General features: G+C 39.0%; 3 protein-coding genes across 3 annotated transcripts; all 3 read left to right on the forward strand.

Annotated features, from left to right (window-relative positions):
* The first annotated feature begins 2383 nt into the window (after window positions 1-2383).
* hcst (hematopoietic cell signal transducer) lies at window positions 2384-5056 on the forward strand. Its single transcript, XM_041943170.1, has 6 exons — window positions 2384-2441; window positions 2744-2949; window positions 3485-3561; window positions 3758-3778; window positions 4005-4139; window positions 4478-5056. The coding sequence occupies exons 3-6, from the start codon at window positions 3516-3518 to the stop codon at window positions 4519-4521; spliced, it is 246 nt and encodes an 81-aa protein (XP_041799104.1). The 5' UTR covers window positions 2384-2441; window positions 2744-2949; window positions 3485-3515; the 3' UTR covers window positions 4522-5056.
* A 1583-nt stretch (window positions 5057-6639) lies between these two features.
* On the forward strand, window positions 6640-7760 carry LOC121610986 (transmembrane immune signaling adaptor TYROBP). Its single transcript, XM_041943334.1, has 5 exons — window positions 6640-6813; window positions 6909-6929; window positions 7020-7163; window positions 7260-7321; window positions 7428-7760. The coding sequence occupies exons 1-5, from the start codon at window positions 6777-6779 to the stop codon at window positions 7482-7484; spliced, it is 321 nt and encodes a 106-aa protein (XP_041799268.1). The 5' UTR covers window positions 6640-6776; the 3' UTR covers window positions 7485-7760.
* A 3679-nt stretch (window positions 7761-11439) lies between these two features.
* LOC121610224 (casein kinase II subunit alpha-like) lies at window positions 11440-17209 on the forward strand. The gene is made up of 15 exons (XM_041942237.1): window positions 11440-11507; window positions 12245-12336; window positions 12668-12744; window positions 12913-13041; window positions 13128-13239; window positions 13368-13469; window positions 13568-13618; window positions 13704-13763; window positions 13881-13964; window positions 14071-14181; window positions 14335-14436; window positions 15428-15528; window positions 15620-15768; window positions 15944-16033; window positions 16355-17209. Exons 4-15 carry the CDS (start codon window positions 12941-12943, stop codon window positions 16468-16470), a joined length of 1179 nt encoding a protein of 392 aa, XP_041798171.1. The 5' UTR covers window positions 11440-11507; window positions 12245-12336; window positions 12668-12744; window positions 12913-12940; the 3' UTR covers window positions 16471-17209.
* Window positions 17210-17891: the final 682 nt, after the last annotated feature.

Consider the following 17891-nt stretch of genomic DNA (forward strand, 5'->3'; position numbering starts at 1 on the left):
CTAAGCAGAGGGGAAGCCACACATTCACATTCAACCACGCGTCAGATAAATAGAGCTGAACAGAATGTGAGAAAGTGTGACAGGCTCTTCTTGTGAACAAAGACTGCAACAAGTGAGCAGACCCAAAGGCTCATCAGGCGATCAGTGGATCACTTAATAAAAGCAAAATCCTGCATTCAAAATGTCATTTAAGTGAAGTTTTATCAGCAAAATGTGTTTTAAGTAAAAATAGTATGCAAAATGCTCCAATCTGTACAGTATTACCAGTGGTGTAAAGTAACTAAGCACATATACTCAAAGTATTGTACTTAAGTACAGTTTTGAGGTCTTTGTTGTAGGAGCCATGAATGAGTTTAGAAGGTAATGATCTTTTGATATTAATATGGTTTGTGATGTTAATAGTTTGGTATGTTATTCATTAGTGTTTGTAATACTGTTATTTGTTATTGCTATATCCAATCAATGCCGCTTTATACTTCTACTCAGAGGGAAATACTGTCACTACTGTTATTTAACTGCTATAGTTGCTCTGATTTTAAATACAAACATATGATCGACTTCTTAGATATGATGCACTATTATGGATTGAAGGCACCATATTTTAACACTTTGAATACATTTACTTTTGATACCTTGAATTCTGCTGGTATGTACTTTACTCGAGTAGAACTTCAAATGTAAAAAAAATGAGTATTTCTGCACTGTGGTATTGTTACTTTTACTTAAGTCAAATGTCTGAGTAATTGTTCCAACAGTGATTATTATAATAGTACATAATAATTAATAATACAATGATGAAGGAGAGTACATCGAAACTGTAGAGCACTTGAATAAATATACTGCAGTCAGTAAACGCAGAACTCATCCAGTCAAACAAAAATGATTTGCCAGTTTTGCAATACTGAATGACAATAAATATATAAATTTGTCTTTTCAATGTTGTCCTGTGTCTCAGTAAAAGAGCACAACATAATGAAACAACATGATATTAAACTCAATGCTAAAATCAAGTAAAATAATAAATAAGTCTGCATTTATTAACTAATCATCAGTGATAGACGCAGTTCATTCCAATGTTAACACAAATCTTCACATAAATAAACCAAATACTTCTGTAACGCTGTACATTTTACCAGTCAATCAATATGAGCTGGAGAAGAGGTTCCTCCTCTTCTGTGTTCGGGATCCAAACATTTGGGCTATTGTTTTGTTTATTTGGCTTGTACCTTGTCTGTTTGATAAAACATATTTCCTTTTACAGTGGTTATCTCTCCAGACACAACCCTACAGGAACCTCTGTGTCACCTTAAAAAACACCAGCATCATATTGGAACAAAGTGATTAATCTTTTTTTTTTTTTTTTTTTACCAAATGACTAAACATTTTAGTGTCTATTTGTTCCATAAACCACGACTGAAAACAACATAACAGAATAGAGATGCAAAATGTAGAGAAATGTAATAATATAAAACATAGCATTAAATGACCAAAGTGAAATGACCAGTGAGTCATATGTGAAAGAAAAGGCAGTCCAGACTAATGAATTAAAAGGATAAGTGGAAGAAGATTGGACAGCCAAGCAAATAATTAGATAAAATTGTGTTTTTAAAGGTAAAATTATGTGTTCTAGATTTGAGCTTTTTTTTTTTATACAAAAATCTTGACAGATTCTGATTCTGTTTGTTTCAAAAATGAAAACATGGACACTTAAAGCTGCTTTCCTTTCCCAAAGAGCAGACAAACGGCCAGAGGAGCACAGGGATTTAAAGAAAACACAAATGGCACATTCAGTATTTGTGACTTCTAAATTGACAACAAAATCTTTAAATCCTATCCCTTCTTCTGGACGTCTGATTATTTGAAATTTGTATTTATATTTTCTAAAAAACAAAGGGAAAGAAACAAGAAGTAGCAAAGAAGAAATGGCACCATAGTATGGAGATCAGGCTATGTATATGTACATGGATGTACTGTGTATGTGTTCTAAGCACACACCACATGTACTGTGGTAATTACTAAGAAAGACAATTTAGGTACTACATGGTGTGTATAATGCCCACATCTGGAACTTTTTTCCTCAATTGAGTCTGCGTTATTTTAGATGGGATTGGATGTTGATGCCTTTTTGTTAATAGGAAGGCAATTTTAGTCCAAATCAAGATGGAAAAAACAGGAGTATAAAACAGAACAAAAGTAGGTGAAACCTGTGGATTACATTGTATCAGTGTGTAGTGATGCATGGCTGTCAATAGAAGCCTCACAGCTCCATCTGCTGTTGCAAAGAGAGAATCAATCTAATTCAGAGGCAAGGCGCCGCCGACCTACAACGAAAGTGACAACTAACCACACAGATAAAAGACAGGCATCGTCTCAACCTTGAGGATTTTCAAGCTGTCAGCTGGGAGTGAAACTATCTCCAATAAATGTCCTTGAACATCTCTGTGAGTGTAGAGTGTGAACATTTAAACTTGAGATTAGATTAATGATCCGGCACATGAGTTTTAACTCAAACCCTGTGGCAGAAGATATAAAGTTACCTGATGCGGAAACATTATACCTGGATTTTTCGCTTTTTTTAACTTGACGAGGTTAAAGATGCAGCTGCCCCAGGGTTTAGACTGTGTGGTTGTGTGTAGCACTGATGTCTTCTAATTGTTCAGTCTTTTGTAATATCTTGTGTCTGACTCATTGGTTTATTTTGTATTCTCCTCTGTTCTCTTCTAATCTCCACCTTCTCTGTCAGTTTCAGCCATCAGTAAACAGGCAGGTAGAATCTGTTGTCGTGACGCCGCTGGCCCGCATTGATTTAAACAAATCTTCAGCAAAAAGGCAGAGTTTCCGCCCAAAGGAGGAAGCAAGAAGATGTGACGCCACCACTGAAAAACAAAAGCTAGTGGGAAACTAGAGTCACACCATCTTTGAAATCGGGACGGCAGATCAGCCGAGCAGGTATGAAAATCTTTACTCCCGCTGACTTTCTCTTCCTCATCTCAATTTTTAACCATTTAATGTCTGTCAAGTTTAAGATTGGAGATACAGTATACAGCCAGAATATCTGGGGAAAAAGCTTTGTTTTATGCAACTGTGAATGTAGAGTTAAAATTCAGTTGACAGAGCTTTATCTTATTCAAGTTTGATGACAGTATGTTGATAGAATGATGTATGATGATAGAAATTCTTCAGGAATGTGTGAATTATTGACTTCTTGTCATCTTTTTGTTGATGTCTGAACAGAAATTTATGGCTCGTTTTGATGCAACCCGATTCAGTTTATTCAGCAAAGCAGAAAAAGGTCCAAGCTGTAGCCTCAGACAGTTTAGTTGATTTAACATCAATTCAACGATTGAATTGAATTGAATTGATTGAATTCAATGAATCTGAATGATGTGAACGTGTGTGTGAACATGTGTGTTTTATTGACTGCATTTCTACATTTTTGAAGCATGCAACACCAGGCAAAGGTTGCTCTCTTTTTGTCTTTCAGAAAGCACATAAGTGAGCTGACAAACTTGGCAATGGCATTTAACAAACTCTTCATCATTCTCCTGTTTTTTCTTTGCAGTGAGTACATTATTGCAGCTTTCTTCTCCTTCTTGCATACACACACACACACACACAAACACATACATTGTATGGTGGTCTCAGGCAGGAAAATGAAACCACAAACATTTTGCATGACGGAAACCCAACCGACAAATGTGCTGTCACTGGCAGAGAAGTTGATGTTTTCATGTCTCTTTTCTTTTCTTTCTCTAAGATCTGGCTGTGGTGCTCACAGGTATGTATGACAAAAAGAGGACACACACGCACACGCACACGCACACACACACACATCTTTGACAGTCAATTTTTATGAATGTTATTAGAACAATAAGCAGCACGAATGCAGAGCTAGACGCGGACACCGGATGATTCACTTTTTCCAGGCTGTCTTAGCTCACATCCTCCATCCCACTCTTCTTCTCTGTCTGTCTGTTTATTGACCGCGTGCCTGCGTTTGCCAGACGGCGCCGTGCCTTGCTACAGGATTGATCCGGGGACAATAGCAGGCATCATCTGTGCAGATGTGTTGCTGACTCTCATCATTGTCATCGTCACCTACCGATGTGCCAGCTTTCGGCGCCAAAAGAAAGAAAAGGGTGAGGTGATGGAACTGAAATGTGTCGTGTTTACATCTGCACTGTGTTATATTGAATGCAATGCAGATGAAAAACTTTATCACTGATCCATACTTCCTCCCCAAAGGCTTTTCATATTCCTGTTCAGTGATGATGCACAAGTTGCATTTTTGCTGCTGTTCTATCTTAAATTGAAATGACTTTTTGTTTACATTTATAAAAATGTTCTTTTTTATATCTAATTTCTCCTGCATCCCTGCCAAGAGCACATGTGATCCATAATATCACAAAATTCTGCCTCCCTTATGGTCTTTGTGCATTTAGGTCATTTCTGTGTCTCTCCTCTCATCTCTTCACAGCTGACAAAGTGTACATGAACGTTCGGGCCAACTGCATGAACTGATCGACAAGATGTTGGAAAAGATGAAGTCAAGTGGATTATTGCACATGTTAAACATGTTCTACTAAACATACAACAAGTACAGTCCTAACTCTGAATTCATAGGCTATCACTGTCACCAGTAATAGTCCAATGCACTGGATCTAAAGCTGGTTCTGTATCCTATTTGAAAGCTTTAGAAAATTGTATAAAGAGACTTTTACATTTAGTCCCTTGTGTGCTTGTGCTCTTCAGCTCGCTGCTCGGAGTTACCTTGTAAAAGCTAGAGTCAGACTTACGCCACTTTCACCGCAAGCAGAAAACAGCACCCTCTGCAGTTGACTTTTGGTAGCAACATGTCTAAATGCTGTATTTTAATGAGCCCTGGAGATTTTATGTAAATATTCTTTTTCATAAAAATGAGATTTTACATATGTTTTACAGTGTCTGCTGACAAACCACTGAGTTGACAATGTACAAAGAGAAATGTAGATAGAATTTCCAGCACATTACTAATGTAAGTAATTTTTTCAGTTTTCAATAAATACTGTTTTTGGATACTGTATATTGGTGTGTGGTTGGTTAGTTCTAATGCTTGTTTTCTATCTTGTTTGTTAGCTTCAAAAGACTTTTTTGGGGTATTTTTCCAACAAATAGGCTTACGTCTTCTTATCCGTGTTACTGTGCTGTGCTACAGTGACATTTGAGAAGTGTGACGAACAGAGGAGACCTGATTAGATTCGGGGCAGTTGATGCTCAGTCTCACCGTGTCCTGAGGTGACTGTGGTTAAGTTGCTACCTACTCTCTGCTGTAGGTGCACTGTGTCGCTTCATCACTCTTCAATAGATAACCCTGCGTGTTTTGAGAGGCCAGCCGAGGACTAGATTGAAAGGTCTGTAATGAAACCGTCTCTTCTTACTTTCATTTCATAGACTATGGGAAGTTGTCGCAGGGAGGGCATGCATGAGGAATTTCCCTTGAGGCCCAGCTAAAACTCCCAATTGAAAAAAAACAAAAAGTCAAGTCCAGCTTCTTTAAAGATCAATTTAAGATATCAATAAGAGTGATGTTTGGGTTGCCAGGTTTGGAAAAATCTTTCTGGAGAGTCAGTTATCAAGCCATTAATGAACGGTCATGAGTTTCTCACCCATCATGTACTGAAGTATAAACATTAATAATTTTTTATGTGGCTTTTCCTCCAGCTCTTCTCCAGAAAGTCAGAGGTCAATCAACCTACGGGAGGTAAATTCCTGGTGAACTAAGATCTGTTCAGTATTAGTATGATCCGTTTCCTATTGAAGCGCCTACAGAAGCTTCTGGAGAAATTTGTTAGAGAAACTTTTGCCTGTTACATCTTCCTTTGAATCACTTTTTAACCTCATGTTTATGAATTTGCTAACTTTTATCCTGATTTCCCAGGGTTTTTTTTAAGTACATGGATTTTTTTTTTTTTTGTTATGGTTCTATTTAACTCATGCACTATTCATTTATTTTGTATTTTCTAATTAGTTTTCTACTTCTATGTGCGGCACTTTGCTTTATCAATAAACATATGTATTGTTGTTGTCTGTGTATGCTCAGTCCACATACTGCACATATATAAGCTGTATTTATTTGTCATTTATATCTAAACATGACACATAAAGGTCTCCATGCCATAACAATGAACGTGTGCTTTCATCTTGCTGACAGTAAAGCATCAACAGAGATATAACTGCGGTTTAGCAATGGCTCACAGACTAGGCAGCAGTGACTGTGGCCAACCGTCTACACGAAACCACAGGTCAGGAGGAAACGGTGTATTTGAAGATATGATCGCATGCATTTCAGCAGAAACTGTAGGTATAATGAAACTGACCTTATTAGGGATTGGCATTACTTGGACAAGTTAACCTAAAGAATCAATATACTGATAAAAATTCAAAAAGGAAGCCTGAATCCTGATGATTTCTGTTGATATGAGACCAGCAAGGCTCACATGAGTGTGACATTACAGGGAAGAAACAGAAACACCAGCTTCCTCTTCTCTCAGTGGACACCCTCCTCCTCCTCCTCTTCCTCCTCCTCCTCCTCCGAACACAGTCACATGCTGACAGCCCCCACACCACAGCCTGCATTGACTGTGGACACCTCTTCATCTGTGAACCCTCCCACCTCTGACATCCAACATATTGTTTATGGGCACAACAACGCAGCCATTTGAAAGAGAACAGGAGGACAGGTGGCCTTCAGCCTCTCCTTCTCATTTCCTCCTTCACCTGAAACCAACATCAAGAACATGTCTGACACTCTCTGTATCGTGGGTTCGTTGTTCGGTGAGTGTGCTGTGTGTGCAGTAGACAGTCAAGGCCGTAGGGACGACACAATTCTGCTTTTATGATCTGACATCTTTACAAACTTTGTTTTTCAGGATCCGCAGAAGGACAGCAAGGTATCTAGCTTTCCTAAACCCTTTTGCTCCAGCTGGAATATGATGCTGTGAGTTTTGGTTTTGTCTTACAGACTCTTCTCTCTTTCACAGAATGTGGTTCCTGCTATGTAATAAATATGGGGTCTGTGATGGCCATTATTGCCACTGATATTATCTTGACCATCTTCATCACTATTTCTGTGTTCTGCTTTGCAACTCACCACAAGAGACGGAAGGAATGGGGCTCTCAGGATGGTGAGCACTAAATCTTTTTGTACTGCTGTTTATTTGTGGGTATGCTGTAGTGGTACGATGGCAGGGTGAAATTAACATCTTAAAATTGTTTAACAGGCAACCTACCACCATCAATATCAAAGAAAATGGCAACAGAGGTCACAGAATCCCCGTACCAGGTAAAGCATTATTCAAGCCTCAGAGACAATTAATAAGAAAATTGTTTCTGGTTATATTTATACATCATTTGTGTTTCCATGACGGATTGCTTTGACTTCTTTATAGGAGTTACATGGAGTCCAATCGGATGTGTACAGTGAGCTTCGGCACTTTAGGAAATGAAACAGTGGAGCTACACAAATGCCAACAATGTCTGTAATTATTTTCTCAAGCTACAGCTGGATAGTACCTCACACCCCTCTACACACATCCTGTTTTGCCACCTGCAGGATTATAGGTAACAACATACAGTATATGGATATGTAACTTGCATGTAATTGATTTATATTTTATTTACTGAGTGCTGAATGTGATGTTCGCTGAATAATGTTTTTTTTCAAATCTCTATATATGTATTTGTATTCAGCTAATTATAAATTAAAGTACATTTAAAAACCCAGGAAATGAAAAGGATGCACTCTTTACATTTTCTTTTTATGTTTTGGGAGATTACTTGAACAATTTTACATCACACTTGAAATGTTGAGATAAATAGGACACGTTTCAGCCTCAGAGAGCCTGAAATAATCAAAAATTAGGGTTTTTTAAAAAAAGAAAGAACGAAAAATAGTCATTTCAAATTTCATTTTCTGACATTTTTGACTCCACTAACAAATATCACACTGAAGCTTCCAAACAAAATTCTCAGAGCCTTTTTATTTCTTTAACTTGTCCACAAGATCACATAACAAAACATGTGAAACTCTAAATCTGGATGAAAAAGTCCCTGATGCAACTGTATTTGGAAGCAGCCTGTCCGCCTCATATGACTCAACAGATGGTGGCTCCTGACTCATTATGAGGAAGGAATAGAATCGTAAAGAAAGACAGGAAAAACAATTGGTATTCAACATTGTGTTCGTACCAGACGATCAACAAAGCAAGAGCTGGGAAATCGCCTCATCCTCTAATCAGGCGAGGATGGACTATAACTAATTAAATGTGCATTATGTGGTTAACATGACAACATGTTGTGGAGTTGTTTCCTGAGCCAGGCTGGGCGAGTGGAGCTGTAAGCTTAAAACATTTGTCTGATTCAAATGCAGAGGAAACACACCTCCGCAGTATCATCGCGAGGCTCGGCTCTTGGCTGGAACAAACAAGCTGCTGGGCTTGTGCTCCGGAGGTGCTACAGCATCTATGAGGAAGGAAAGAGCTTTTCAGGAAAGCAGTCTCCGTATGCATTAGTAATCTAACAAAGTTGTTATGATATTCACTAGCGGAGGGGGAAATAGTTCTTACCCACTGGATAAGTTTCAGAGCTGATAAATTCTCTGGTTTCTGCAGGAATATTAAAGCTGATTGTTTAACCTTTGACAGCAGAGCATAACTCTTGGAACAATTCTATTTTATGTAATGTTGAAAGTCTTACCATCATCTCCTCTGTTGCCCACTGGAGCAGGTCTGCCATTGTTGTCCTCCAAACTATCCCAGTCCACCAGTTCTCTGCTTTGGCCTGGGGCCAGCACAACATCTAACCCATGAACTCTTCCTGGAGTTGCCTTTCTCTGGAGATTGGAGCCTGGATTGGCACTGTCAGTCACTTGGTCTCTTCTTAAATGCATGATTTGTTTTCCTACCAATATTTCAGCACCTGCCGTCATCCCCTCCTCACTGTTAAGATCGGGCCCCTCTCTGCTAGCCTGGTGTGCCACGTGTGGTCCACTGTGCTCTCTGCTCCCCTGGTCCTGAACCAGCCTGCTGCTCATAGCCAAAGATCCCATGTTGTCTACATCTCCTCCTGATTTCCTCCTTGATGGTGAATTGTCTTTCACCACAAGTGTAGGAATCATGACCTCATGGCTGTCAGGGTCTTCAAATGCATCTGGGAGGAGTAAAAGTTAATGCTACCATATCTCCATCAGTATGTTGTCTGCACTGTTAAAGACACTAAGATGCTACTTTGAACTTGAATTTAACCTACTACACCTCTGCTTTTTTTAATCTAACAGTTCAGGTTTTGAAATATGAAAAAAGTTTCATTTTTATGGAATTAGATATTTTTTTCCACATTTTGCATGAAATTAAGCCCACATACCTTTAAATCCATTGGTGTCAGAACTCTCTGTAGATTTTGCCTCTGACATATCTGTGAATGAGTTTGCTGCTATTTAAAATAAAATCCTACTGGTGACAAGCGGCATGTATGCACAGCTGTCTTGTGACAATTTGGAACTAGACAAGAGGAAAAACATGAGTATAACAAGTGATTGCAAGCTTTTGAGCTGTTGTGTATACATACAGCATGTATAAAGTAGGACTAAAATCCACTCTATTTCTTTCAACAGGAAAAAAAGCACAAAAATGTACCTTCAGAGTCTTGTTCTTTCACAGGTTTACTTGGCGGGTTTCTATATGCTGCAGATGTGAGAAAATACATGGTGATAATCACATATGGCAACGATCAGATAATGTCAAAAGTGCTTGCTACAGTACACCCTGAAGGTTAAGCTTAACGATAAAGCACACACTCCCTGTATGTCTCTGTTCTGTTTTTGTCTCTTTTGTGGTCTATGAAACTCAGGTTTATGTTCTCGGACAACAAAAAGCACTTTGAGGATCTGGTGAGATGAGCTCCCAGTAAGGAACTTTCCTGTGAGTTTTTTTGTCTGATAGCTACATTTTGAATCACAGACCTGTTACAGTTGCAGGTATGGTCTTTTCAGTCGTTGTGTCCAGTGCATCTATAATAAAAGTAATGAAGAGATTATGTGATGAAAGTTCATAGTAGCGATTTAAACAGATTCAAACTGATTTTAAAAAGCTACCAGGACATATAGGCTATATAAAAGTGACATTAGTAATCTCACCATTTAGGAAGCTTAACACATTTTCTCTTTGGACTTGAAACAAAGCAGGAAAGAAAGAAAAAGTGTTATCCCCGCTACTATATTTAATCAATCGGAAACATGCATTACAATAGTTTAATAAACTCAAATCAACCTTTTAATTTTTTTTTTTTCTGATTTACCTCTGATTGGGGCTGCTACCACCATAGTTGCAAACAGAAGAAGCAGACAACACGTGAAGCTGAAATGAATAAAAGCACAATTAAGTCTAAGGTTAAAATGCATGTTTCTGTTGAATTCTTATGACATTGTCATTTACCACTGGAAAATTAAATACATTTCACTGACGGATGTTTGAAAAGATAAATATCTGTTAGACAAAATCTAAAAACTTACGGCTTCATTGCTGACTTTGGTCCCCAGCTGTGTTTGTGAGCAAGCGTGCTGTCAGGCTTTTATATACTGCGACTTTATCCTGATTTTTCACCTTTCGTACATCTTGCCCTACTTAATTATAGATTCTGACCAGATGTATCAGATAGAGCTGCAGTCAAAGACTATTTCTGTATGTTTAACAGTGCATGACTTGCATGCACAGCAACAACAATTAGGCTACAGGATAAACTTACAAGGGCCTATTCTTTATCTCAAATTCACGATGAAAAGATGTTTGAAACAGTCAAACTCACATAAAGGATTAGTCTTTCTCTCTATTATGTACTGATTACAGGTGGCTGGTCACTTCAGGAAAATGCCCCTGGCTTTTTCTGTCCTTTTAAATTATGCTACAGACCTTGCATTGTTTTCATTATTTCACCATTGTCCATTTACCCAGCGAGCCCCATATTTTTCCTATACAATGACCTTTTTAAAACAGGCCCTTGTGTTTATTAGTGCATAGGAATGTCTCTTGGTGGAAATATCCTGAAATTGAGAGCACAATGTAGTAATCAAGTGATGTAAAGAAACTGGTTATGAAACTATTTTAATTGCAATCTCGTGTGTACCTGCTGCATACCAATTATTACAGAAAAAAAATGAATTATGTTGGCCCACTGAATGATATTGGTGGTGAAATGTGCCTGTTGCTTATGGAAATGAACAGTGAGTTAGGGGTAGGATTATTGCTACTACCGCTAACAGTTTTTTTTAAATGACATGACAGTTGTGACTAAATAAACACGCTTAGACACATGCAGATAAAAGTTTCCGCTCCTGTCAGACCTGTTGGTGGCAGAGGGAGCAACAATCTCCCTCATGAAAAAGAAAAAGGAGAGCGCCCTCTGCGGGAAAGGCTATTCGCACTAAGCTCTTGATCCCAAGCATCGCCATATTGACGTCCCAACAACGCTGAGAGGTAATCGTGTTATTTAACCACAAATCGTCGCAGGTTTGGGGCTGCTGTTGAGTGTTTTGTGTGTAAGGCGAAGCTGGGAACAAGTAACACAACCGCGGTGCCATTGTACTGTTCGATCACAGTGTTTGTAGGATGTTTTTTCAAGGCGTTGTCAGTCAGTATGCCTCGCCAGCCAGCAGGCTATTCACTCCCTTAGCCTGCTAGCTTAGCACTTTCTAGCTTTAGGAAACATATTTTTCGAAGCTTGTTGTTCGGCTATACACGAATAACGACCACTGGGATGTTTTTGACTATTTTTCTCGCCGACTGTTCATTTCTTGCCGTTGCGGTCTCATAATGTGGCCGAGAGCTAGTTGTGACTTTTCCAACCGGCTTTTCCCTCTGCTGTTGACGAGCTAATGCTAACTAGCTCGCAGCCCAACCAGCTGCCCGGTTTGCCTGCTAGCTAACTGCTAGCTCCACTGCACTTGTGCAGGCCTTGGGCCACAGAGGGTTTGTAGCGTAAACTCACCTTTTCATGAAAGTGCTAAGCGGGCAAACTGTCTGTAACAGAACGAGTGTTTTGTAACGTTACCAGAGAGAGCATTTGTCGATTGGATGCTTCTCGTAAACCCATTAATTTGATGTAGCCTTGTAGCTGTATTGGCTGGCATACGTTAGCTCACATAGTTTGCTCGTGTTTGCTTAATTGACAGCATTGATTTTAATCAACCTACTTTCTGCCTTTTTTTCAACAGGAGATACTGCCTTGGTGTAGCCCCCAGTGATGACTGTATTGAACCCTGTACCTCCTGATTAGACTGGTTGGATGCCCCCATTTAACATTCAGGTTTCTATATTTCACACGCTACCATATATAGACATTAACGCGATTCATTTGGTTAGAGTTTATGTTTTGGGTATGTGCATTATTTAAATGGCATTTGCTGCTATTGTAGTTGCATAGTATTTCTTCATTTGTAGTTAATTTATTCAGATTAGCATTCTGTGGTGTAAAAGTGCTCACGTTAAAGTGTTTCCTTAGCTGTTATTAACATTTCTAAGATCTGCACATGGTATTACTAACATCTATATTAATGTATGTTAGTATTAATGAACAAATAGGAATGGTTGGACAGTAGCTGGCTAACTGTCTGTATTATGTCTCTATGCCCGTGTAGCTTTCTTACCGCAAAGGCATCTCGATTGCTCCTGTTCAGATTCATCAATCACCATCATCCTGGAGGGAACCTCCCAGGTAATGTGTTGTCTTATAATTACATTAGTTTATATCACCTATTTTTAGTTATGTTTAGTTTAGTTCCTTATGATGTCCTCAATGGTACCACTGTACATTTGTACACAAAGTGCTTTTGAACTGATTGATTTCTGTGATTTCAATTTTTTGATGTTTGTTTTGTTTTAGGAGATTTAGAGAAGATCCTGTTTAGAATATGTCTGGCCCTGTTCCAAGCCGCTCTCGAGTTTACCCTGATGTAAACACACAGAGACCTCGGGAATACTGGGACTATGAGTCCCATGTTGTTGAATGGGGGTAAGTTGGTGCATTAGTTGTATTTGTCTTGTTTTGCTTTGTTGGGTAAGCTCAGCATTGTTCACTGTGGCTTTTTGGTTTTTTAGGAACCAGGACGACTATCAGCTAGTCAGAAAACTAGGGAGAGGCAAATATAGTGAAGTGTTTGAAGCCATAAACATCACAAACAATGAAAAAGTGGTCGTCAAAATACTGAAGGTATGGAGACAATCCATTGATTTACCTCATGTTTTATTTGTTTTGCAAATGTTTTTCAGTAAAACAGTCGTGATTTTGTCACTTCAGCTGAGATTTCATGTTCCTTACAAGACTATCTCTGTTCACAGCCGGTCAAGAAAAAGAAAATCAAGAGAGAAATAAAGATCCTGGAAAATCTGAGGGGTGGCCCAAATATCATCTCACTGTTAGATATCGTCAAGGATCCTGTGGTAATTTTGATCTCCTTTCTGCACTCTTACAGTTTAGGACTCTCGTATGTACAGTGTTTCATACATTAACATGCATTTGTTGTTTTTCTTTTTTTTAGTCCCGAACCCCAGCTTTGGTCTTTGAACATGTGAACAACACAGATTTCAAGGTAAAGATCATGGCTTTTTGATTTTGTATATACTAATACATTTCACTTTTTTATGAACGCCTCACATATTTTTCCTTTTTTACAGCAATTGTATCAAACCCTATCTGACTTTGACATACGGTTCTACATGTACGAAATCTTAAAGGTAAGAAACAGCTTCTTCTTACAGCGCTTTATGGTCTGCACTGGTTCTGTGATATTTGCCAGAAACATATCAAGCTCTATTTCTATTGTTAACATATTTTTCCTTTTGACCTGACAGGCCCTGGATTATTGCCACAGTATGGGCATTATGCACAGAGATGTCAAGCCACACAATGTAATGATTGATCATGAACACAGAAAGGTATTGTCCCATGTGCCGCCTGTTTTTAAAATGTCCTCTTTTCTGTGCTGTGACGTCAGCAAAAAGCATTTCTTAAAAATACACTCAATTTTTTTTAAACTTCCAGCTCCGCCTAATCGATTGGGGTTTGGCAGAATTCTACCACCCAAACCAGGAGTACAACGTGAGAGTGGCATCAAGGTACTTCAAAGGACCTGAACTGCTGGTAGACTACCAGGTATGGCTCCTATACACGTCTTCATGTCTAGTCATGTTTTTACACAAGACGCCCAGGAATTATATTAATAAAGACAAGAGAATTGATTTGTATCGTTTAAAATGCAGTCAGGAAGCCGCTTCAAACCTTTTCATCTCTCTGTGTTGTTTGCAGATGTATGACTACAGCTTGGACATGTGGAGTTTGGGTTGCATGCTCGCCAGCATGATCTTCAGAAAGGAACCCTTCTTTCACGGTCATGACAACTACGATCAGGTATGAAGAAGAAGGTTTTTTTATTGTATTTTTAAATGAAGTCTTTTTAGTTTTTTGTAAGTAGTCACAAACCTCTGACCTGAGGAGAGAAGTGTCTGGACTTGTATTTTTGTTCAACATTGCATAATACATAGTATTGTTAGAGGAATGTGGTTTGACTATGTAAACCTAACAGAAGAGTTGGCCACAGCAGCTCTTCTGGGATGTCTTTCTAGGTTATCTCAGTGGTTATTGAGTGATCGTGGACATTTGTTATTAACTTTTTGTGAGTTTGGAGTACTGAATGTATAACAGAAGGGGTAAAAGACAAATGCAGGACTGTACCAGTGGACAAGTGTCATAGCACATTTTACCTCCATGGACGGTGTCATTAGTGTCGCAGGTTTTTCCTTCCTACGCTGTAACATGAATGCAGCATTTCAAGTTTATTCCATGGCTCTTCTAGGCTTGTTTTCTTCAGCCTATTTGATATTACAGTTGAGTTGAGTTCTTGTTCTTATTTGCACCTTTATTGTTCTTCTGTAGAGCTTCTGTAAAAGTGAATTTCTCCATTGTGAGATTAATGAAGTCTAATCTTAATTGATATTTATTTCCAATGGTGCACAATGGCAACTGTTGATTTATAATTTTTCAAGTAGTCGTCTCGTACAGCTTCCACTCTGTGCTCAGAGATTGAACTCTAATTTCCTCGTAATCAGGAAAACTTGTTTAATCTGTTAAAATTAATTAATTTTTCCACACTCAACATGCAAAACTGAGTTCTGCCTGTTAAATGAAGGATGGATTGCTGTCATCAAACTATCAAAATGAAACAAAATCTGACTGATTATAAAACCTGACTCTCCATACAAACACACTACCTAACTGATTATAACGCTATAAACTGCAATAGAATCCAGACCCCTCTTTACCCTTCACATGATTTAATATAATTTAAAAAAATCTAACTCCACTCTTTTAATTGTTGAGTCTTGTTTCTTCTACCTTGCAGCTCGTGCGAATCGCGAAAGTACTTGGCACCGAGGACCTGTACGACTACATTGACAAGTACAACATTGAATTGGATCCACGGTTCAATGACATTCTCGGAAGGTAAAACACTGTCGCTGCTTGAATGTTTTCGACTGAGGTTTTGGCTAATGAATACCTCACATTAACACATGATCCCCGGTTTGTCCACTAGACACTCCCGCAAAAGGTGGGAGAGGTTTGTGCACAGTGAGAACCAGCACCTGGTCAGCACAGAGGCTCTAGACTTCCTGGACAAACTGCTGCGCTATGACCATCAAGCCCGCCTCACAGCCAGAGAGGCCATGGATCATCCCTACTTCTGCAAGTGTTTTTTTTTTTCTTTTTGTTTTATTTTCTCCTCCATTTTTTTAAAAATCTCCCAGTCTGTGTCTCTTACTCACTGCATGAATTAATAGCTTCATTCCAAAATGTCAATGCTTGGTTGTGTTAAAACATGTTTGGTTTGTGAGGTGCTCAAATCCACTTTTGTTGTCAGATCCCATCGTCAAAGATCAGGGAAGAGGGGCCACTCCTGGAGGGATGGCTGCCAGCTCTACACCAGTCAGCTCCTCAAGTATGATGGCCGGTAAGTAAACCTGCTAAGCATGAACGGCCCTGTTTGAAATGAAGTCTATATTTTTAGATGTTCCTCTTGTAATCGGTCCGTTGAAGAAAGTTAATCGTGCACTTTGAGCCAAAGGGAAAATCAGATTGGGAATGGCTGGACATCTATAGTTTGACTATTTTTCGAATTAGAGATAAAACTTTATTTGCAGCCAAAGAGTCGGACAGATTGTAAGAGGACCATCGGAAAATGGTTGCAAAGAAAGTTATGTCACAAACTGTTTCCTGGGCTTCGTGATGACATGTAAATTATTAATGAGGCCCCCCCCTCCATCTCTCCTAGGCATCACCTCAATGTCCTCCTCGCAGCCACTGGCTAACATTGCTGGATCACCTGTCATCTCTGCTCCCAACACTCTGGCCACACAAGTCCCTGCAGCCACCGGGGCTCAACCCTGAAGCCACTTCCTCACCTGTGTTTATGTGTGCTCATGGCCATGTCCTGCCTAGCTCTCACTGCGGCCCAGGGCCATGGCTCCCCTTTTTATGTTGAAAATAACAAAGAAGAAGATTTAAGAATTGCTTTCCACATTCAGTTATATTTTGACACCTGGACTTGACAGAAACGTATTGTTGCACCTGTCAGGATTATTAGAATTAATTTGGGTGTGTTATTTGACAATGCCATTGTCTAGAAAATCTAATAAGATGTAGACATGAAGAGAATGGATAATAAAATTTATTTTGTATGTTCCAAATATACAGTCTTGCTTGAAACTGTTTGATGGGGATCCTGCTGTATTACACTGTGAACCTTTACGCGACTTCACAAAACAGAGTCAGGAATCTGGTGTGCCCCGCTGAACAGTGCTCGCTGGTTGCACACGATATGTAATGTGCAGGAGTTGTTGGTGTTTTGAAGTTGTTAGATGCTATGATTCTTTAATTGGACTTTTGTAGATATTCTACAGTTACTGTCAGGTTGCATGCACCCAATGCTGAGTATCACAGGGTCAATAGTTTGCCAATCTTATGTTACTTTCACTTCTATATGTGTATGTATGTGTTCATGTTTGTTTTTTATGAAGTCTCTTACACATGATTTTGATTACATAGACAATTTTGTAACTTTTTGTTTTATGTTGGGAGGAGTCATCACCTACAAAAACAACTTCAAAAATAAACAATTTAAACAGGGTCCTGCAGGCACTACATGTTATTGAGTATACCGTCTGTTGACTGGTTGCACTGGTAGTAAATGAATTTAAGGCAGAGCAGTGTAGTCTGCATACACCACAGTCTTCCTCTGATAATGCATTGTGGCACCAAATTTGTAGCAGCCTAGCTGTTACAGCTCTGTGTTCATACAACCACATCCCTTACTATTTTGGTTAGAATGAGGTGAGCGTGCAATGCAAATGTCCTTGACTCACCCTCTCCACAGTCTCTTAAAGTCTTGCATTATGGACGCATCAAACGTGTGCGCTAATTTCTAGAGAGCTTGGAAATGAAAAAGGCTGAATGTGTGAGTAAGATGCGTGAACCACATTCAGAGCACACCTGTCAGTGCTGGCAGACCATATTAGACTCCAACTAATTAGGTGGAAAATGAGTCTGATGACTCATGCATGTTCTCTGTTGGGAAAAAAAAAGAAAAGAAAGCTGCTATAAACCAGGCAGTGCAGAACTGTCCTGGTTGTTCCCAGAGGTTTCACATATAGATGACTCCTTCCATTACATATGCAAATCCAACGGTCTAATGGTAGCACTCTGCAGTCAAGCCCATTTACATTTACAGCATGTTGGACACACGTTCAGTATACTGCAAGTATCCCACCTGGATTAAACCTGCACTGAACATAGCAATCATAAAAACCTAT

This window comes from Chelmon rostratus, chromosome 8, assembly GCF_017976325.1.
Source record: "Chelmon rostratus isolate fCheRos1 chromosome 8, fCheRos1.pri, whole genome shotgun sequence".
Taxonomy (NCBI): Eukaryota; Metazoa; Chordata; class Actinopteri; order Chaetodontiformes; family Chaetodontidae; genus Chelmon; species Chelmon rostratus.